This window comes from Liolophura sinensis, chromosome 6, assembly GCF_032854445.1.
Source record: "Liolophura sinensis isolate JHLJ2023 chromosome 6, CUHK_Ljap_v2, whole genome shotgun sequence".
NCBI classification, from domain to species: domain Eukaryota; kingdom Metazoa; phylum Mollusca; class Polyplacophora; order Chitonida; family Chitonidae; genus Liolophura; species Liolophura sinensis.
The window spans coordinates 26,623,116-26,646,744 of NC_088300.1; the positions used below are offsets into that span (position 1 = coordinate 26,623,116).

General features: G+C 37.0%; 1 protein-coding gene across 1 annotated transcript in view; it reads left to right on the forward strand.

Annotated features, from left to right (window-relative positions):
* Window positions 1–561: 561 nt before the first annotated feature.
* LOC135466540 (1-phosphatidylinositol 4,5-bisphosphate phosphodiesterase beta-4-like) overlaps window positions 562–23,629 on the forward strand; it is a 69,720-nt gene continuing 46,652 nt past the window's right edge. The window contains 3 exon segments of the mRNA XM_064744080.1: window positions 562–662; window positions 8,846–8,958; window positions 9,832–9,912. Of these exon segments, the coding sequence (XP_064600150.1) occupies window positions 8,875–8,958; window positions 9,832–9,912 (165 nt within the window). The 5' untranslated portion in view covers window positions 562–662; window positions 8,846–8,874.

Consider the following 23,629-nt stretch of genomic DNA (forward strand, 5'->3'; position numbering starts at 1 on the left):
CATGCAGTTAACATCTCATATGCCTATACATGTAGCCTATAAAGATTTTTTGTTGAGTACGACGTTAAACCCCAAGCACTCACTCACTCACTATAAAGATTTTTTTTTGTGAGGCAGTGGGTATGTGCTTTTTTTCGTTAATTATATTAAACTAGTTGAAGCCCAGTATTATAAATAATAACTTTATTAATTTCTATGGAAAGCATGTTTGCATGTATATGTATAGGCCTATATATATGTAGGCTGCAAGTTGTGCACTTATAGACAAAGGCCTGTATATGCTATATAGATGTAGGCCGGTAAGCTTTTTCTGTCTGTTTTTTTCTCTTCCACGAGTTCTTTCAAGTTAGTACATAATTACACTCACACAACTACTTTGCGGGTGTAAAGGTCGTGATTTTATTTGTTTGTATCAGCTGTCTAATCCAGCTGTGAACCATACGCGTAGGCCTTTATAATGAGAACTCGGCTGACAGGACTCGGCCTAAAGGCAATGAAGTGTCACGTGGCCAAACGTAGGGATTTCATTGGCTGGCGATGTCAACATGATTCGGTCCGTAAAGAAAATGGCAGGCGATGAGTAGAAGGGGAAGCCGTCTGTCAATTTACGTCGATTGTCTGCCGGCCACAATATTTCACCATGCTCGTTTGAGATTGAGAAGGTCAGTATATGAAACAGATTTCAGATTAACGCGCTCAATCGGTGCAAGGGGGTTTCTTTTTGCGTATGAAGCATTCGTAGTTGCCAGTCTTGGAGGAAGCAGAGCGGTTTCCCGGACTTGCAATCGGTCAGTGGATGATGTGCAGCATCCTTCCCGCTGCTGTCTACGTACATGTACGTGTACATCATGCAGTTGTATAGCATACTGCATCCCGGCTTTGGTGCATTGTGTGTAAACACACAGTCAGATTGAAGTAAAACTGTACTTTAAATCTGACACTGTCATGGCTGTTACATTCTGATAAAGCTGGTATGATAATGTGCTGCACATGTACCTAACATCTCAAAATCAAAATCGACCGTCTTATTTCAGAGATGCCAGCGCATCTTCAGTTTATTGGTACCGATACCAAGTTACATTGTTAGTAACTATGAGTATTGCTAATCTTACCTGTGGACATAAAATCAGGAGTTCTGGAGAATTCAGCTTGAGGTCAGCAGCGGTACTTAATAACTTCATTCGCTAGCCAAGCGTATGCATGTATATATAATTTTATATACACAGTGCATGTAATTTGTATTGAATATTGAATGAATATAATGAATTTGAAGGTATAGTTTGCAGATGTTGATGGTTCTTCAAGAAACAAATCTGAAGATGTTACTTATTATATCGAAATTACATCGGGGAACCTTCATAAACTCAAACTTGTAGCACAGCTAGCTCGTCACTACATATAATATTTTCCAGTTTAACTTTTCGTTATGACTTGATTTGTTTTTTGCTTGTTTTATTGCCTTTAAATATACTGAAGACATTGGATTTTGTTATCTACAGTTTATTTCGAACAGATAGCAGGAACCTTGTTGGGATTTGTCGGAATTTGGTATTCAAAACAATGGTGGATGTTGGTTTGACTTGTGTGATTCAAAAGTTTAAACAGCTGGATTAGTGTTAAAAGATGGTTTAGTCATGCTGGCTATGACATTTACACTTCAGTTGACTCAGGGAATCAGTTCTTAGCAAATGTGAAGTAGGGTTCGAGCTGTTACGTTGCGTGAAATTGTCCATGTGAAAGTCTGCATGGTTGGTGCTGAGCACTATGTTATTGTACGTAGCAACCAGCTAGCTGAGCTAATGCTGTTGTTCAAACATATATGGACAAAGATTGGTGTACCTCCACCCATGAAACTGACATAAACTGCTGTACTGACCACGTTGCTCATTAAAATGAAATAGTCTAGAGTACTGGTACAGTTTGAAAGCATCAAAGTTCTTACACATGTGGGGAAGTTTCTGTAACTCTTGTGACTGCATTCCTGTCAGAGTACAACCCTGTCCAGTAATAATTTCAGTGTCACTACTGTATTAAAGCTTAAAATGGGCATATGTTTTCTGTCGAATTGAATGATAACTGATGATTACAGTACGTACATAGAATTATCTGCATGAATTACATGTGAGAAAGGTTCATGTGTGACCTTTAACACTTTGGTGTTAAAATGTTGATGTAGGACTCTTTAGAAGTGCAGTTATACTCACTGCAGAGGTACATGTATAGTATGAAGCATTAGTTCAGAGTAATTGCTCAAAGGTTGCATTAATTATTCATGGGGCATGAAATTTTAAAGAAATCAACTAAGCACAAGCAATCTAGAAAGATGGCCTCCTTGATGAAATCAGAGTCTTTTATGCACCTTGATTAATGCATGATCAACTAGTGATACACATGCAGGTAGGCCTAATCAGTTTTTCACAGAATTGGCCTGAAATTGACCATAAGACCATCTATGGCTTGAATTTAGGCTTGCTTTAATAACATTGTACTCAGATCTTGAGAACAATGACCACGAGTCAAATGATGTATAAAATGTTTGTAACTTGTAGTTAGTTTAGGAAGACTCATGAAGACATTACACGTATCCTCAGGGTGAACCATTGTTTTAAATTAAGTTTTACTTCACTGTCAGCATAATGTTGATTATAAATGATTAATCATATTTAAATATGTTAAAATACAAAATTTGTGAGAAAATTATGATTATTAATGAATTTTACTTGTATTATTTACAGAATCATACAAATTATCTTAATGCACTTGTATACATGTGTACATTAATATTTAGGACAGAAGGTAATTTCAGTGTGTGAGCTTGAATGACACTTAGCTAGAGCTTGAATTATTACATGGGTTATTGGCTAATGGGCTGAGGTTTATCCAGGACAAAAGACTATGATTGATGTGGAAATCCACAAAGACACAGGATGACTGTAAATACTGCTGTACCTTGTCAAGCGTAGTAGGTATTCCCCAGTGCGGCGGGCAAACTTGACAGCCTTTATACGTATGCTCTACATTCATGGAGGTGCTATAGCGTACAGTGTTCCTCACTTTTCACTAACCTCTAAATAGCGTGCTGAATAATTGACCACAGCCTTCGATTGCTTGCCATTCTCTGTGACTCTTGGTGAATTTTTATGCAAATTCTCTGCACTGTTTTTCTTATACATTTAAACTGAAATGGAGCAGTTGTTAACTGAGTCATACACTAAAGAGACTTGTCTGAGATCTTGGTAGGCTGTAGCAGTAGGAATAGCTTTAGGACAAGATTGTCAATGCTACGAGCTGGATTTTCTGTGAATGAAATGAGTGGTTTTGACCTGTATCACATCGGCTGGAGCTACTTTAATAAAGAAAAGTGCAGAAATGCATTTTGTTGCTTAACTTGAAATGTTTTATATGTACATACAGGTCTCTACATATACATTTACCACATTGTGTACTAGTCCTGTGGGACACATGCTGGATCGATCTGGGCCCTGGACAAGATATTAGTGAATTCGCTTGCTCTTACTGGTCATGAAACTGTGGTGAAAATTTAAATAGTAGTAGCCACTTGTGTGACTGTTTGAGCAGCGTAATGCTCACTGAAAACCACTCCACGATTCTTCCACCAGTATGATATGCTTAACTCTAGATCACACTTCAGTAATTTGCCAAATTTTGGTGGTTCACACTGTTCACTAAGTACTCTTTCCTCCACCTACGTGTATAAACCTGACAGCTATAATGTAAGAGAAAAATTCTTGAGTATCATGAGTGTCATAGACTAGTATAAAAGGTCATGGAAAGTCATGGGATTTGAAAACCTTAAGAGAGTACCAGTAAGAATCCTTGTATAGTGTTAAACAACAGTCAGATAAATAAATCAATAAATAAATGTTGTGGGATGTACGTGTATATGTACATGGGATGCTGATCAGTTTTTGATCCATTACATTGTTATGAATACATGTACATTACATACATGTATATGCATCTTTGGTCACGATCAGAACATTATTTTTATCCCTGGTTTGATCGGGGAAGAGAGGGAATGGGCTGTCATGTACAGTATTTTATATACTCTTCTTATTCTTGTCATGTATTCCAGAAGTTCCACTATCTTATCAGCATAATACATGTGCTATGAAATAATGCAGTGTAATACTACATATAACTTCATATGCCAGTTGGGCATTTCAGTTCTTTTGCGAGTTCATGCCTGTAGGTTTAGAGGAGACAGGGAGGCTAATGTGGCTTAAAGGTGTGACTTCTCCAAGTTGCATAACCCACTTTTGTTTTGAAAATGATGTTGACTGTGCGCATTGTTTTTCACATCAGTTATGACATCCAAGGTTATGGACTTCTCCATGGTCCATAATCCACTTTTGTTTTGAAAAAGATGTTGGCTGTGCGCATTGTTTTTCACATCAGTTATGACCCTAATTGATTGTTTTTTTTTGTGAGGCTGTGGGAACAGGTTAGTGTTAAACACTAAAGTATTCAAGGTGTGAGCAAACGTGCAAGTAAGTTTAAGATTAATGGGTTCATTCATGTTTATGGTAGCTTTGGAGTTTCTTAGAGTTGAAATTAAGAATGCCACAGTTGTCAAAGTTGGCAGGCTTGCAAATGGTCAATACAACTTTTTCTGATGCAGACAAGTTGCCAAGTAGGACTGTCATGACCTTGAGAATGTCCTTGTGGCATTCGTGGTGTAACCATCATACACATGTACATGTAAGACGAGCTTGTCAAGTGTTTTTGTAAAGGCACATGTACATCTGTGTGGGAATAGTCATCAGACATTTACATGTACATGTATTTGTTTGATTTGTTTGACGTGTAAATAATGTGCTTACAACTTATTAAACCTGCGTACTCTACTTTCCAAAGCAGATTATATATATATATTTAGCGCGCTTGAAGAAAGTTGAAGATAACACTGCCAGTGTTCTTATTTGGTAAAGGTTTTTCAAACAACAAGTGTATCAGTAAGTGACTGTGGACTGCCGCTTCCACAGTCTAGCTTTAGTTGAAGACCATTTATATGTATCTTCCACTAATATGGCATATTTCAGTACTGGTATGCAACATTGGACTTCCAGTAGCAGATATTGCTTCGTGCTAAAGTATATAATTATTTGAAAAATATAAAAGGAACTCTTCAGTTTTTGTGGGGCTCAGTGGTCTATGCCCCAGTCCAAACCATTTAAATATTTAAAATCAGCAGCAGCTGTATATTGGAGCTTCTGCTGGTTAGGAAAGTCTTTAAATACAACGATAAGAATTGGTTATACATACATCAAAAATATTTGATAGTGATCAGGTTTTGAGTAGAGGAAAGTAGTTTCATGTAATAGTGCTAGGAGGAAACGATCTTGCCTTTCCTCGTAGCTCGGCATGGCATCCTCAACCCATAAATCTGACCACAGACATGGAAGGGAAATATTATTGAAAGCACCATGAAACACCAATCAAATGAGTAAATGAACTTTTCATCCTTTGTTCTTCATTTTCATGGATAGTTTGCATAATTTTGCGCACATTTCAGGGAACAATAATGTGCATAGCCATTCATGGTTGATCTGGTCATGCAATGTCACTCTTGGTGTTTGGCAAAACAGATTTAATGTGAACGGATATCCTGTTGCTTGTTGATAGATTGGCAATTTGTGCGGCTGAGCATGCTGTCATTGACCAGAGGTGACACCGTCATTGTGCAGAAACTATAAGGTAGCCACATGCGACAATCAATCATACCCAATGCCACTAGTAATTGAATTGTCTGTGCAAATCACACTTGCTCCATGGCCAGTGTCAGTGATGCTCAGAACTGACAATGCCAGTAAATAACCCCTTCCAATAAACACTTTAACATGTGACAGATGTGCACCTCCAAGAGCTACATTATACTAATGTATGTAACCCCATTGTCAGGGCTTGCTCAGATCTACCAAAGGGCAAACTGGCAAATTTATTACCAAGACAAGCTGACCCCTTTGTGAGACCTCTTTGATAGTAACACAATGGTACTTCTTGTTAGACTGGATCTCAAATTCTGTGCTTATCATAAGCACTGTATTTTAAAATTTAGGGCCTTTCAGAGATTTATTATTATCAGTGTGCATAATATTGGGGATATTTCAGAAGTTGGTCCCATTTTGTATGTCCAAACATTATATTGTGAGTCATGTACAGGTATTTACATTGCCACGTGTACATGAATACAGTTACATGTACGTACAAAACGTATGGCTGATAAATCAGGGATTTTACATGCCTACAGTACAGACAGTAGTTACATGTGCCAAAAATACCATACATTGTGAAGTGTTAAATGTTGATCTTATTGGGATTGTGGTAAAAGACATGTGACATTTTCTCTTTCATATTCTGCGCTGGTTTTTAAATATTTTCCTCCTGTAACTTGCTGTCTTGAGCTACCAATACATGGTGACTGGCCAAACACATCAGCAGACAGAACTACATTTGCCTCTCTCTGATGTACTCTGCATGTACCGTAGCCCAAAGTACATCTACACATGCTTTCAGCAGCTTCAGACCAACATTTATGTTCATGTACTCGTATTTGTTTTGACATGAACCTCACAAAAGCCTAACCTAAATTAAAAAACATGTGCACAACAAGTTTTGGAAGACTTGGCATGCTGATTATGGTGCCTGGCAATTCTGTTCCACAGGTTCATGTACATGTATATCGTGTTTGGATAGTTACATGTCTGAGGTTTTTTTTGCCGGAATAGTTCAAATACTTGACTTCAGACGGCTGGAACACATGATGTGGGTTCTATCCCAGCCTGCGACAGTGAATTTGTTGATTCGCAGTCCTTTTGTGCAGTCTATTGCTCTTTGAAGACCACTTTTTGAAGAGCACGAATGTGGTTTGTATGTCTGTACATGTAAAGACGTTAGCATGATGTAATCTGTCTTACTTTCGAATTTAACAAGTGGAATGAAAATAGAGTAAGTATGTCATAACCGGTGTTCAGACTGTGATTTGTCGAATCCAGCAATTGCATGAAATAGCATACACGTATATCCTATTTTCACTTGACTATCTGGTGGTCGAATTTCTTGCACCCTCTGGAAGATTGCACAGGTGTAAACGTAGCTTTGCGCTGAGGAAAATTTGTCAGTACCTTTCTGTTTAACTATGGGCACAAAGGTTTTCTCAGCCTATAAAACTGACTTCCATACTGAATTACTGGAAGTAAAAAATTCCTTTTGGACACTCTAATGGTCTTTGAACAAAACTTTTGAAAGTCAGTGATATGATTTGCATATCTGTATGAGAAGCCTTGATGTGTGTGCGTATGTACATGATGGTAATGGAAAAAATTTTTTTTATAAATAATCTCTTATGTTATTAGTGCAGATTTGTACTAATAACTTGGGGTAGTTATAATACATTTAGAGTGTACATTTCTGACTAGGCACATGGGAGTAAATGCATTAAAAGCATGAGTATTACGTGTAGATTCAGAATGTTTATGTGTAAGATATTACAGTTTTATGTATAGGTCCCCCAGCATCCAGGGTGGCAGGATTAAATGCTAACACTACACAGATGTTATTTGAATAAGACATTATCACCGCTAATTGGTGTTAATGTATTTACATGTATCTCAGTTGGGTTTAACGCTGTGGATGAGGTTATACATGATGCACATTTACAGTGTATTTGCTATGGTGTGGCAATAAATGTTGATGATTAATTTATAGTTTTACATGTATAGAACTTGATTACAGCATGGGGAGAATTTGGTAATGCTTCAAAACAAAGCTATTTCTTCATAGTGGAGGAAGATATATTGCTTACATGTATATTACCATGGACGTGCAGTACATATCGTTATACATGTATGGCTAGATAATGCATTGAACCCAATCTCATGGATGGAGGTTGTATTGACTGAAAGCTCTATAACACATACAGTTCAGAGTAGAAGATGATGAACATGAGCAGGAAGTAGGAATTTCATGTACATACGTGCATGTATACCTTGAGGCTTAGTATTTATGTACGTACATGTGTGTACAAATTAGTTCCTATAGGCTAACCCTTAAATACTTCAGCATCATTGTGTTTGATGACTTTGTGGTTTTCTGTGGGCATTTCCTCAAATGGTCATCTTCGATCAGCTAGAAACTGAAATTGCCCAAGGTGTTTTCATGAACATGTGATGAACTGCAGGAAATACTTGTCAGTTGTTTTTGATGCATAGGTGCATGACACATACTTCAGAAGAGGAGACCTGTGTAAGAAGGATTATCACAACAAATTTTAGCTTACTGGAGCTCATAACTTCCATTGTATGTACATGAATGAGACATTGTACTTGTAAATTTTCATCTCTTTCCAGAATTGCTGTTTTAATTACCCGTAGTTTATTGTCATAGTACTGTACAACATGATGGCATAGTTGTTCATGAACATGTATTTTTTTAACTAGTTGGACGGGGACATTGAGCTTTTGTTTCCTTTCAGTCATGTCACTTGTTTATGCTGTGTTTTTAGTGTTTAGAAACAGGTCAGTTTTTTCTGCTTTAAGGATAATTATTTTACACATTATAATTTTCATGCTTTATTGATAACATATATTAAGTGAAAAATTTTATGATTATTATTACTTACATTTAAATTTCAAGTAGTATGGTATAAAACTTTTTATTGTATATTATATTGTGACCTGTGGTTTTCTTAATTTTACTGTAGTTTTTGTTGTATAATAATTCATTATCAGGAATAGGTTATTCTGTGTGATGTACAAAGATAATGGACATATCCGTGTGTAACAGCTTTGTACAGGTATACTAAGATTATTGTTTGTTATGGCAGGGTGTGAAGGCGTGTGAGAACTGTGCCCCATGGCCAAGCCCTATGACTTCCAGTGGAGGATCTCCGTACCAGACCTTCTACAGAATGGGGCTGTGTTTGACCGCTCGGATGAGGTAAGCTTTTCTCTTAGTTTATTTCCAAAATCGATTTCTTTCAGGCCAAATATAGCTTCCAAATTTGGCTACTGGTGAAGACATGGAATTTGAGAATAAAATTTTAATAATACATGTATTATGTTATATTATGTATGTTATAACATGGTTGAAATGTATATAAATGGACAAGAAACTATCTAAGACAAGGGAGACCTTTAATCAAATGAATTCTAAAGTAAGAAGATATATTGGCAATATGCATGAGATCTAAGGAATGTGGGGAATCTTTATTTTATTTTTCAGAAATTGGATATCAGTTAATGATATGGATTTGATTATGTCCCTGTCTTATTACTTTTTATGTAGAGATAGGATCTTATCTTACAGGTGGTTCATTTGACACAAGTCCCCATTGCTTTTGTTCCAAAGGATCAAAATAAATATACATGCAACATACGTATATGGGTAGAATCATTGTGGCTGTACTACACCATACTCTATGGGTCATATATAGATTATGTGTACACATAGTATAATATGCTGATTTAAGTATACTGGGAAAAGTAATAAATACGCTCTTGGAGGACGTACTGTAGTGAACCTGTTCTTCTGTCATAGGTGACAAAAATGCAGCATCAAATCATTTGTTGTCCGTATGTCAAAATACATGTAGTCCTTTATAGATTTGAACTTTTTCAAAGATATCTGAAATTTTTTATAGAATTGTACGCAGAATACACATGTACACATAATGTGACAAAATGTCTAATTCCTCCAAACAATAATGCTTGTGAAATATACTTGATTGTGGCATGAAACATCAGCCATTAAATACATTGAAAAAGGATTCTATAGGAAATTGACATAATAGTTTGAATGTAATGTTTTCAGGAGGACCCTCAGCTTGAAAGTAACTGTCTGGTACGGGTGGACAGTTTTGGGTTCTTCATCTACTGGAAGAGCGATGGCAGGGTGAGTTTTTAATCCTATAACAATATTATGTGAACTAACTTTACATCCAAGTATCTGGAGTTTAGAGACTTCAGACACACAAGGTCACAAGGAAACACAGTGTGCGAGCTCAAAACTTGCGTTGGACAGGGAAATTTGTAAATTCCTCGCTATTACTGTTTGTGACTGTGCAATATTCTTGAGTACGGCGTAAAACACCAATCAAATAAATAAAATAAATTGTGACTGTGCAGTCTAACATCTGTTGACAGCTGCTTGTCTGTACATGTATGTCCACACGTGAAAAAGTTTGTCAGTGTTTCCGTGTTTGAACCCTGAGGTCTCTATTTACCTCACCCTTAAAACTGGCTGATATCATGTAAGTGACAAAATCTGTGAGCATTACGTTAAGCAACAATCAAATAAATATATGAATTCACCTTAGGTCTTGGTGCCCTTTAAAGCTCTTACCATTTGACTTGTATATACATGTACACTCCAGCATATTGGTAATGCAGCTATCAGTCAAGCTCGCACCCAGATTGTGTGATGCAGGGGTACCTGTACAAATTACAAGAGAAAACAGCTGTATTGTGTACATTATGTATGTGATGTGCGTAAGTTTGTGTTCTATACTGTCCCCTTTTATTTTTTTATCATACTGGCGGTCATTCCACTTTGTAACATGTGTTACTTATTTACCCATTTAAGTTTTTTTTAACCTTTCAGTTATTGTTGAGTTTTGCACGTAGCTAAAGAACTAGCTGCCATGTACATGTATACAGTTTAGCACAGGATGTTACACATTTGTATGTATGCATGTGTAGCTAAACATTGACCTGTATACATGTAAATGTATACTTGTATCATGTGACAAGAACATGGAATTGTGCTTTTACATCTAAGTTATTTCATTTTGAGCACCAAATGTTTTTATTCTTATAAAAAGGTTGGACAAGCCTCAGAACTACGTTTAGATACAAGTACCCATCATCATATTCCTAAATCTGCCTAGCACTAGATATATATAGCATCAAGTGAAAGACGTTGTAGTGTCACAGCGTCTTCAATTAAAAATCATGGACATGCTTTGAGGAAGGCATCGGAAGCAAAAGTGTCACTCCAAAAAACCTATGTATTTACATTTATAATGTATACTGTACACCGATGGAGTGTTTTTTGGCCTATTTTGCCATCAAAATGGGGATGGTTGTTGGTTGTCCAAGGGCTCTGCCATGTGAGTGAAATATTTTGAGTATGACTTAAACATCATTCAAATAAATATTTCCAGAATTTATGTTCATCAAATAGTACTCAAATTTTGTTTCCAGGGCTTGAGTAAAGTGCATCAGCTCGTATACACTGTATATGTATGTGAGAGAAATAAATTAAGGAAAAAAGGTTGATGCCAATTGCGCATGATTTTTTTTCACCTCTCTTTATAAAGTATTGTTGGTTACTATTAAAGTACCCAGCTGCGTGTTTTTGCCCTTTACAGTTGAAACTATGAACTGTTTAATACAGTGAATATTTAATTCCTCCATATCTATGTATAGATTATTAGTACTGGTAATTGTGATGATCAAAGAAGATAGCCAATCTTAGGCTTTATTGATTTCTTTGACCTTTGTATATCGTTCATGATCCATAAACATGATGCTCATTATGCATGTAGATGTTACATTTAGCTTTTTGTTGCCTTATTTAGTGTGGTAGGTTTGTTTACAAATTTGGAAAAATTCTTCATGTACATTGGATACTACAACTGTGTTCTACATGTTTATATTTATATCCACATGTGTATAGCTATAGTAATATGTATATTTGAAAATGTTATGGTATGATGGAGCATTTAGTATTTTAGAGATATAATTGTACAGAGAGATTAAATTGGTTAAATAGTCATGCATGTGTGTGTTGTACAAGTGAAAGACATTCAGGCATGACAATTTTAAATCTGTATAAAACCTTCGTACGCATTAATTGATAGACGGGCACCAGGTTCCTTTGGGGATTGGGAAAGTGTCTGTGAAAAGCAGGAAGGCAATTCATTAAAGTGACATGCATTTAGACTTCTGTCTGCGTTGAAGTTTGACACCATACAAAATGGGAGTGCTTGGGTATGGCGTTGACTTTGGGGAGCTGGCATGTGATGCTGACGTCGGGAGCTTGCGCTATAGCGCAGACATGTTGAAAGGGACGGTGGGCAACTCGCAATCGATGTGCCATAATTGAGAAGACTATTAATTAAAGCAGGTAGGATGTTCTGAATGAGCTCTCTCTAAGTGGTCCTGAGGTTCCTGGAAGTTCGTCTGACAGTGCTGCTGGGGAGTCCCTGGGTTCTGCCATTTACAACATAAAACATAGACGATCTCTGTCAACAATTCGCAGCGGTTCCATTGAAGTACGCTGAGAAATTGGTACCCCTAATAACTCAGAGTGTAATTATTTCTCTTCATTCTCCACATTAGCTTAAAATCAGCTTTCATGTAGTTAAGATGGAAATGTACAGTTGTTTGGAAATAGCTGTTCAAGTGTGTTTTAAATCACGATTTTGTCATAGTCTCACAATGGGGTAGGGAAATTATTTGAGTTATTTATGGCATCTTTGCCCTTTCAAGTGGTTTAATTCCTGTATACCATTAGTATAATTGCTCATTTGTATTTAGTAGTCCAGACTATTTCTGTTGTCAAAACTCTTGTCACTTTTTGGGACTTTTTGCAGATGAAAGGTTACCTACATGTTCAGTTCGTTTTCTATCTTGTTTCTCTAGTCTATATATTCTAGAAACACAACTGCTTTACTTTACAAAAGTTAACAATTGACTTTGATTATTGCTCCTTACTGTCCTTTGAAAGTTCCTATGAATAGTGGTTGGAGTTACATATATGTAACAATTACATATCACGTTTTGCAGCACTAAAGCATTGTACTTTGTACTTTGTAAAGGTACTGATATGACCTATAAATGACCCCTAGTACATGTACATGTAACTCGTGCTTCCCAGCCATAAACTCAGGTTGGAATGTTTTGTTTAAGGAATCCTTAAATAACCAATTAATACCGGTTTGAGCCTGTATCCTCACATTTAAAACAGGATTACATGATTATTGTAATTGTACTATTCTGTCCACATTTAGACACATTACATGATGATTGCCAATTTGTGGGTTATTTCATCATTTGTCATTTGATTGAAATATTGTGCCATAGGGTTTCTGTGTGCGGCAAGGCTTGGAGACTAGAGAATATTTTGTCCATTTACTGAACACTTCTGATTATGCCTAATAGTGTCTAGTGGTCAGTAGTGTGAACTAACCATCTTTTGAAATGTAGACACAGAGTTATTTTTCCTGTGTTAACACGCATATTCTGGAAGGAATTACGGTTTCACTTTAGTTTGGACACCACAGTCTCTTTCGAAATTTAAATGTCCACACCATGGTTACAGAATGGTGTGGTGACTCCGAAAAGCTTTTCAAGTTTGTCAAGTAACAGTTTACACCTTGTTGAAAATGTATCTACACACCCTGAATGACCTAAAATTTTCGTCCATGACTATAAGTCAAGTTAAACTTGCGCCATTTTGCAGAGTATGGTTGAATAAAGACTTTGCTCACATCCTAAAATGTTGAAGATCTGCAGTAATAAAAGATGATATAAAATGCTTTTTATTCCAAATCCTGTCAAGGTGTATACATGTAGTCATGAGCTGTTAAATGGTAGCTTACAGAACATGTAAACATATTATTAGAGATGGGCCAGACCTTCTGCCCGATCAACCACTAGTTAGCTTCAGCTATTGGACTGCTGCAGAGTGGGTCAGGTTGTACTGACATGATGTTCACTCATTTACACCACTCATTGTTCATTTAGTGTTGGTAATATTATTATCTGCTTCACCAACTGGAAAATTTGAGATTGCTAAATGGATTACTGGCCATGTACATGTATGTTCATTAGTGGCATCTGCATGTATAGGGAATAATATGTTCAAGACCTTACCAAGTAGCACATGTGCATATTAGGCTAAGAGGTACATGGATACCATAAAATATAAGCACAATGTCTCAAAGCAAACTGAGCTTCCCATATGATGGTAGTTAAAGAGCAAATGAAGAAACACTCAGTGATTTCTGACAAAATACCAGAGTTATGACAATGATTGTATTAAAGCTGTCAGATCCATTGATGGTTTTTGTTCAGGTCTGAAACAGGAATGGCAAAACATTGAGGGAAAGCTAGCACTTGACGACCTTTTCAGTGTTTCACATGGATGTTAGGTGGATGTTCTATAGCATTTTGCATTATTATCTAATAGCATGCGTTTTTCATCATTGCAAAAACAGTACATATCATGCTGTCAGTTGAATAAGTCACCATTTATTGAAAAGGCCTTTACATGTACATGTACGTTAACATGAAGATGTCCCGAAACATTCTGTGCATCATTTCCGCTGTCTGCACAGGATGGTTTCATAAGATGTCAGTGAAGACACCCAATTTTATTCCCAATAAAAATTTGGTCAGGAAAAGCCACTATGGAATCCAGTGAAATGCGTTTGACTAGCTGTTAATACATGTAGTGTAACTGATGACCATCTGATTAATCTAATAGCCTACATGAAGTTTTAAATGTACGTCTGAAAGTTGTTCCTTATCATACTGGATCTTCTTTGCTGTATCCCTAAATTAAACAATTCATGCATGTGCTTCCATACATGTATGAGTGCAGTACTTGTATTCTTATACCTTTAACAACACTCAACTGTAAAAGTTCCTTTATCAATTGGTTTCACAGTATTAGGAGACTTTTTTTCTAAGGAAAAAAATGTCAATATCAGTATTTTTTTTGAACTTTGAAAGTCCTGTCAGATCAAAATGTATTACCAGTATCTTTCATGTAACCCTTCTGAATGGATGGAGGACAAAACAGGGTTTTGCAACTAAAAACAGCAAAGGCTTTCTTGCAATTTCACTTTACTGGCCATGGCCATCAATACATGTAGTTTGGAACAAATCTTGCTGCTCCAAGGAAAAAAACCCTATACAGATGCCAAACTGCTAAGGGACTTTTCTCATCAGAACTCGGTGATCCTCCAGGTAAAGTTTAGCTGAGATTCAGCTGGCTCAGCCTGTGGCTTTGGCCTTGCCTTGGAAGCTACCCACTTGACTTATTTACCAGTAGATGGATTATTGTCCCGTAGCTTGACTGCTGAATCGACTTCTCTGATGCTGCCGTGATCAATTTTCCCGACATGGGAGAGCCAAAGGAAAAATAAGCACCTATACCAGAGGCTTCCCAATCTCCAGTTTGTCTTGCATAAAAGATAAAGCCCCCCAGTACAATAGATCTGTTGGAATCCATACTCTGGTATTCCTGTCTCAGCCCATATAAAAAAGTTTTCCAGGAGATGTTCCTGTGCACCATCAGAATGGAAATACATGTATGTGTGCTGCTACTTTCAGTGATAAGAGATAAAAACCTATTCACTAAGCATGTACATGTGTGCATTGTCCGCATAATTGGACATAGTACATAGGTATTGCCAAAAAAAATTGTTTATTAAAGAGTTAAAATAAAAGTCATAAATTATTTTGATAAAACTTAATTGTTTCTTGTTGGATATCACTGTACCTTCCAAGCAAAACTATTTAAGATCAGCAGAACTCTAAGAATCAGGCAAAATGGGTAACTTTGTCATGGACAAAATTGTAGGTCAGTATTTCTAAAAATTCTTATTGTATCATGCGAACACATCTTTATAGTAATTGAGCACTTGACATGAAGTTAACCAATATGTGAAGCTAGTATGGGATGATGAACAATTTTTGGTACAGGTCGGTTTGCTCTTTTTAATGACTATATCTGGGCACTTCATGATTGGATTTCAGTTTATGGTCAATTGCATGTACCAGTCCTAGCTTTAATACATGTACTTGACTGACTCTGCCTCAGCTTATTGTACCTAGCCACTGTGACTAACTGGTTGTCCTAAGGGTACCTGTTGTCAATATCAGAGCCAGGCCTATGCCCTGCAGTCAGTTGTCTTATTCCTTAACCCATACAGTTTATTACAAAGATGAAATGCTTGTAGGAATTTGTCTTGTCCGGAGAGAAAGGGCATGTGTAGATCCTGAGTACATTTCACTTGAATATTCAGCTATTTTGTCAACAGTTTCCTTACATGACAGTTAATTTGCAATGTGCATGCATGTACATGAAATATTCTCTGAAATTATCCTGTTTTGACCTGCAGTCTCTGCGCTCTGCAATCTCTTTTTTTATAGGTGTGATCGATATTAAATGCAGTGTAGACAGGATAATGGACCTCAGAATGTGTAGCCTGACAAGAAGCGGACATGCTGATAAATTAGTCTATTCTGAAAAACTGTTTATTTTTCGTTAATGAAGAAGTAACAGGACTTCTTTCACAAATAAAATGCTGCGTAACACTTCTGTTTTTTAAATGTCTTATTATTACACCGCAGAGGGTATATACACGCGTAATAAAAGCAGCTGCACATGAAAATAAAAATATTGTCAGCAGTTTCTTTTTGATCTGTGCTGTACATGCAAATATTGATCTAGTCAAAGGATGCTACACGAAATGTACTGTGTGTCCAAGAATCCTCTTTCACCTCTCATGTGAATAATATTAATGATATTCAAAACTCTGCAAAATCCTCTTTGTAAAAAATACTGACAGCGTTATACATTTATGTTCTGAAGATCTACAGCTTTTTGTTTGTGCATGTGCATCCACGTAATGTACTTCATACTCATCTGTGTTCATTTGGTAAATGTTTGTTCTAACATAATATTAAAAATTGCACGCATGATATAGGCTGTACACGTAAATTATTTTATCATGAAAGCCTAGAGTGTGTGCATGTACTTCCTCGACTAAAACACCAATGTTAATCTTGTCTCTTTGACTCAGTGATAAACTAACTGCTGCTAACCATAGCTCTTATAATTGATCATTTAATTGATCAAGTCTTCATCATGCTCAGATGAAGGTGTGACCTCACCAGGTGTTCTACTGCTAAAGAATGGGCTGAGGACGGATTTATTCTATGCTGCCATGCTCAGATTGATTTAAAACCATGGGGTGCTGGTCTGTGGGCTATTTACATACATACTTTCACTGTAGCTGTAGAGGTAAATACGTTCATGCTATGATGACTAATTATTGTGAACTCTTGGCAGCAACTTCAGTCTAAGAAAACTGACAGGCTGTTTTTATTCTTTTATCAACGTTCAAGGTACATGGACTTGGCATAGCTCAGGTAGTTGCTTGTTTGTGTAATAGCAGCATTTCCAGCTAAAATCTACTCTTTCTCAGCCTTTATGATGATCGAGGGCTCAGTTAAATCCTTATTATTAAAAGATTGAATCAACCAGAGCAGTGAGGATAATCTGCCAGTAGATACAGTTTACTGTCATTGTACCAGACATACATGTAAAGCACCTACAATTGTACAAGTATGTTCATCAGTTACCTTTTGGCTCACAGCACTGCGAACAGCAGGCAATGCTGTTTGCAGAGAACATATCGAAAGGCTGCCTCAGTGTTCACTCAGTTTAATAACTGTGGGCAGTTTTAGGTGTGACACATTACCTATTAAGCTGACACTCAGTTCAGTATCCAGGAATGGGAATTTTACTTTGGTTGGCAGATTTTAAAACTTTATCTTTGCACTTTTTCTGAGAAAAAGACTTCAACTAAAATTCTAAACAAAAATGTACTGAAGTGAGCATTTATAGCCAATAGGCTATTTCACCTGAAGTTTGGTATGTGAAAATGCATTTTCAGTGCTTTGTGAACATGATGAAGGCATTAAATTTCAGTCTTTCTGACAAGAAATTAATCAAACTTTAGAAAAATTTCTGTCTGTAGAAAGCAGATGAATCAAGGTACATGGGATGCAGGTACATGTGATGACTATGCATTAAGCTTTACAGTCATTAGTTACTTTTAACAGTACATGCAAATCATGTAAACTCATGTACATGAATGTCTGAGTTACATGTATGAACTGTCACCACAAGCTACACATAATTGTATTCACTGCACTTGAACCCTGGTTATTGCATCAGACCTTTTATATTAAATGTTCCATATTTGCCACTGTGATTAGTGGTTTCCACTGTTCAGCCTGCTTTTATACACAACCTGTGACACGTTTGTTAGCAAAGTTTGTACAATGGCCTTAAATGAAGGCAGGTTCATTGTTTGCTCATTAGTTATAAATCAGTCGATGCACCATGAGAATTTACCTGGTGTGAGGGTGCCTGTCTCCAGTTTCCAGGGATACCAGATTTTAAAGGAGTTCTGATGGTGAAATCTACCCACCCAGTCCCTAGAGTTCTGGGCTTCATAATTAATGCAGATTTACCCCCTGTATTTATGGATTTCACTGATCAGGGCAATATTTCTTTCTCTTCGCTTCAATAATGTAAAGTGGACAGGCTTTGGGGGTCCACTGCGGCTGTTGTTTGAAATGCACAGCTTTTACATTGCACCAGACTGTTATCTCCTCTTGTCACATATTTCAGCTAGCAGATTTTTATCATTGTAGCTGGTCACCCTTAGATGCACATGTCCTCTCTTAACTGAGCTTCCAGAATCCTCTCATTTATGCTTGCTGGGGCATTGGTATATGTTGATGTACATCTCTTAATTGGGGGGGGGGGGGGGGGAAATTCACTATAGCTATGAATAACGGCACTTGATCAGCAAATAGTCGATCACAGTTGTCTTGCTCTAAGACCTTTCGTTTAGTGAACAGCACATGTTAAAATGTAGAATTTGTGAAAAGCCGACATACCTGATATTCAAACTTTATTATAAAATATTTTATTTTCTGTTTTTCAATTACAGTTTGATGTATAAATACATGTATGCACTTACAGAAGTACATAAAACCCTGCATGTAGCTAGAAATGATATTTTTGATGCCAACACTTTTTCTGATAAGAAATTAATCACACTTCATAAAAAGGTGGATGAATCAGAATGAAGCAAAATGTTGTGTCTCTTGAAAAATGCTAAACCTTAAAGTGCTACTTCATTCAGCTTTCAGAGAAACCAGGCAGAAATAGGAAAATGAGAGATACCGTAAAGAACACAGCTAACAGCACAGTTCCGAAATATTTACGCTGAATAACACTAAACAAGTCCTGAAAGTAAAATCTTCGGCAGTTTCTGTAAAATTTTGCTGGTGTGACGTGATAATATTCCTTATGTGGTGATGAATTGGGAAGATTAGACGTTGAGTAAGGCATTTATGCTAGAGTAATGCCGTGCATTTGAAAGTATGATGTCATTTGTTGCTATTCGCCTGTGATGGGTCACATTAAGTGTTCTTTGCTTCATGTCACACCAGGCAAAATTGGAAACGACGGAAAAGTTTTTTGTTTCTGTATTATCCTCTGAAACTAACAACAGCGGTTTTCATACAGTGCAACTTTTTTACAATTTATGAAAGCAATTCAGATTATCTCGACCCTTATCATTTTACCATGCTTTTAAGACACGTGGGTTTTGACACTCATTTAGCTCCTTAATTGAAATACAGTATTATACATGCTGCCTGAAGTACCAGCAGAAAATATGCAAAGCTACTACAAGTTTATATCTACATGCAGGTGAAGAAATGCTGATATTTCACCTTTATATAAATAATAAAATATGCTTTTGGCATACATGAAGATATTCCACTAATAGCCCAGCCAGTTCTAAAGTGTTAAACATGGTTATTGTTATTCTGACATCTGTCGTTGATTAAACACTGGGCAGACAAGATGTTGAGATCAGAAACCAGCGTCTAAATTTTATCATGCATGAAGTAGGTTTATCCAATGATAATGACAATCAACTTTCCATGCATTGCTTTTGCTTTGTTCTTTTTCTGCCCACTGATACTAAGACCATCACATGACATTGAAAGGGGAAGCTGGTAAGAGCCGCATGCTGCTATATATACACATATATATATTTACCTGAACTCCATAAAAGTCCTAGCCTTAAGAGCTGTTTGATTGATCTTTGTGAAACTGTGTATTAAGGAGTCATGATTGTTGATGATACTCTGGATTTATAATCTGATCTACCACAATACGGCACTGAGTTAATCAATGTGAAGACACTTCTTGTGTACACAGTCATGTACATATGTGTATAATCTGATCTACCACAATACGGCACTGAGTTAATCAATGTGAAGACACTTCTTGTGTACACAGTCATGTACATATGTGTATAATCTGATCTACCACAATACGGCACTGAGTTAATCAATGTGAAGACACTTCTTGTGTACACAGTCATGTACATATGTGTATAATCTGATCTACTACAATACGGCACTGAGTTAATCAATGTGAAGACACTTCTTGTGTACACAGTCATGTACATATGTGTATAATCTGATCTACCACAATACGGCACTGAGTTAATCAATGTGAAGACACTTCTTGTGTACACAGTCATGTACATATGTGTATAATCTGATCTACCACAATACGGCACTGAGTTAATCAATATGAAGACACTTCTTGTGTACACAGTCATGTACATATGTGTATAATCTGATCTACCACAATACGGCACTGAGTTAATCAATATGAAGACACTTCTTGTGTACACAGTCATGTACATATGTGTATAATCTGATCTACCACAATACGGCACTGAGTTAATCAATGTGAAGACACTTCTTGTGTACACAGTCATGTACATATACAATGTACATGCGTATCTGCATATGTCAAAGAATTAGTGTCCGCATTCATTATTTATTCGTAATTAGCTACCCCTGTATACATTGTTAAATTGGATGTAAAAACATATTGAAAAAGGGTACATTGATCTTAGTAATATAACACCTAAAACACTAGATAATGAGGCTGGTTTTATGCAACTTTTCCACCAACACTTGGTAGTCTCCGCCAAATTACACCATACAAGTCCAGCCTTCATGAGCTGTCAGAGCTTCGCCATTTAGTTCATTGTTAAAAAAGCTGCAAGAGTGACAACAAGCAGATCAAATTTGTCCACAAAGCGTGTGCCATTCTGCAGACATTTGTAAAAACAGGTTATCAAAGAACCCTGCTGTTAGTTTTTTCAAGTTTCCAGACAATTTGGAAGGCGTGGAATTACAGCACAAGAATGAAGGATTTTGTACCCATCAAAAAACAGGCGTATCTGCTCTCCCTATTTTTCGGCTGAAAGCTACAACAGGGATAAAGATGAATTTCCACAACGACACAGTACTTATAAAATGCTATTAACTGAACTGACAACTGATAGATAGGAAATATCTGTACACTGTAACGCCGATGGCCACATGCTGCCTACATTTATATTGTACATGGCTGTTAGGAATACCAACAATAACATGTACTGGTAGTTGTCATCGCATATAGGTATAAATTTTTAATCTTGTGGAGGGGTGGGGGGGGAGGAGGGATAGAATAATATTCATTGTGAAACGGGAGAGGATGAGAATAGTAAAGAAAAATAAAAACATGAAATGTACAGTGTAACGTAGTGTAAAGCTATAGTATACCAGTTCGTATATTGTCAGTGGGGTTGGAAATACCTGGAAAAAGATCAGATTCAAAGTATGAAAGCTCAGAATCTAAAGTCTGGCCAGAGATGTCCGTGTCATAAATCGGAACATCAACATAGTCCACTGTGGGGTCCAATGGATATGAGAGTATATTTTCTTCTGAGTAGCTAGAATCCATCTCAAAAATGACATATCATTGATACGAATCCCCGGGCTGTTTAGGACAGCTACACCTAGTCTGGCCATCTCTACAGTGTGATGTCACATGCTGAACAGTATCAGACTGCCGGCTGGAAATCGACTAGGGCAATAAATCTATTGTTATTGGTGGATTAAAAGTCATTATTACTTTTCTTAGAAGCCAGCCTGGTAACATTCTGTTTATAATCTTTATAATTAGGTCCAATAGCTAAATCTGGATACTAATCCTTTAACATAAGACCCTGTGTTAACATGCTTGAGAGAACAATGGGATGACTGTATAACACATAATACTACATGCCCACTTATCAGTGTGGAACATTTCCTGCCAAAAGTGCATCTAAGGTGTGTAGACAAGTGTTCTTTTCTACCTTTGCAATGACGGTTTATCAGTTAACATTGCAAGAGTCGGGGAATAAAATAGAGACCATAAAGTAGGTCGGCATCAGAGACCATCAAATTTGCAGGATTTTGTAACTTTTATATCATATAAATGTAGATCCCTCAATTGGCTCAGTGATTTTAGATTATGTTATTATGTTAGATCCAAGAATGCCCTGTCTGCTATCGCATCCAACTTCAGTTTTTCACATTTTAAATTTGATTTAAAACATGCATGTATTTATTTGATGATTTAATTCGTATGTGTGTTCTTTTTATACGGGTGCTGTCAGGCACTAGATGACAGATTTCACACTGCAAGGTATACATTTGTCACTGTTTTCCACACTGTTTTTTATAATCTTCTTGTTTTATGTGGCTTTCCGTAAATACATCTTCAACTGGACCAATTGCTGGGACAGTCCATGTTCCTAAAATTCAGACTAGATGTATGCACTTAACATGTATAGATTTCAGTAGTCAGGGTTTGCCAGAATAAAGGTGGTGCCTTTGCCATTACAAAAAATGCAGTTCTTACATGTTGCCGTAAATCCACATCAAATGTTTCATGAGGGCAAGTATGTCTCCTTCCCACACATTTAACATGGAAATCCGGTGGTGTTATGTAGCGCTTATCTCCAGCCTTGTGGCTAGCATTAATCGATCAATTGCCACAATTAAGCTTGTCTCTACTCACAGGGCCTGCCCTCTGTCCCTAGGGCTTGACAGTATTAGTGGCTGGTCAGATTGAGCTCAGTGAAGGAGATGCGGTGATCATATTATTGTTATTACTCGCACTAATAGCTGAGCTCCCCCAACCAAACTGGCATTGCACTGTACATGTACAGTGTACATGTATGTACAGGTTACAAGTAGTGCTCAAGCCAATGGGATAATCATGGGTTAGGTATATGTACATGTAGCAGGACTCAACAACCTATCATTTTCTTTATGTTAAAGTGTCATGCCGTGAAAATGTTTCTCTGCTCATTGCCTAATTTATCTGCTCACTGTCTGGTTTTATCTGCTCACTGCTTGGTTTTCTCTGCCCACTGCGTGGTTTTCTCTGCCCACTGCTTGGTGTCCTTTGCCCACTGCTTGGTTTCCTTTGCCCACTGCTTGGTTTCCTCTGCTTACTGCCTGATTGTTTCTGCTCATTGCCAGGTTTTATCTGGTTTTACATGTACGTGCTCACTTTTGGATTTTCTCTGTTCACTGCCTGATTTTCTCTACTGACTGCCTGGTTTTCTATGCTCTTTGTCTGGTTTTCTCTGCTCACTGTCAGGTTTTATCTGCTCACTGCGTGATTTTATCTACTCACCGCCTGGTTTTATCTACTCACCACCTGGTTTTATTTGGTCATTGTCTGCTTTTATATGCCCACTGTCAGCTCACTGCCTGCTTTGCATTTTTTACTATCTACATGTACATGTTTCACAAATTTCTCAGCTCACTGTCTGGTTTCCTGTGCTGACTTCTTAGTTTTTCTATGTCCACTTCCTAGTTTACTCCCATTTTTGTGTCCCAGGTGATTGCCATTCTTATTGAACCCCCTAATTCAGTGATTTTTTGGA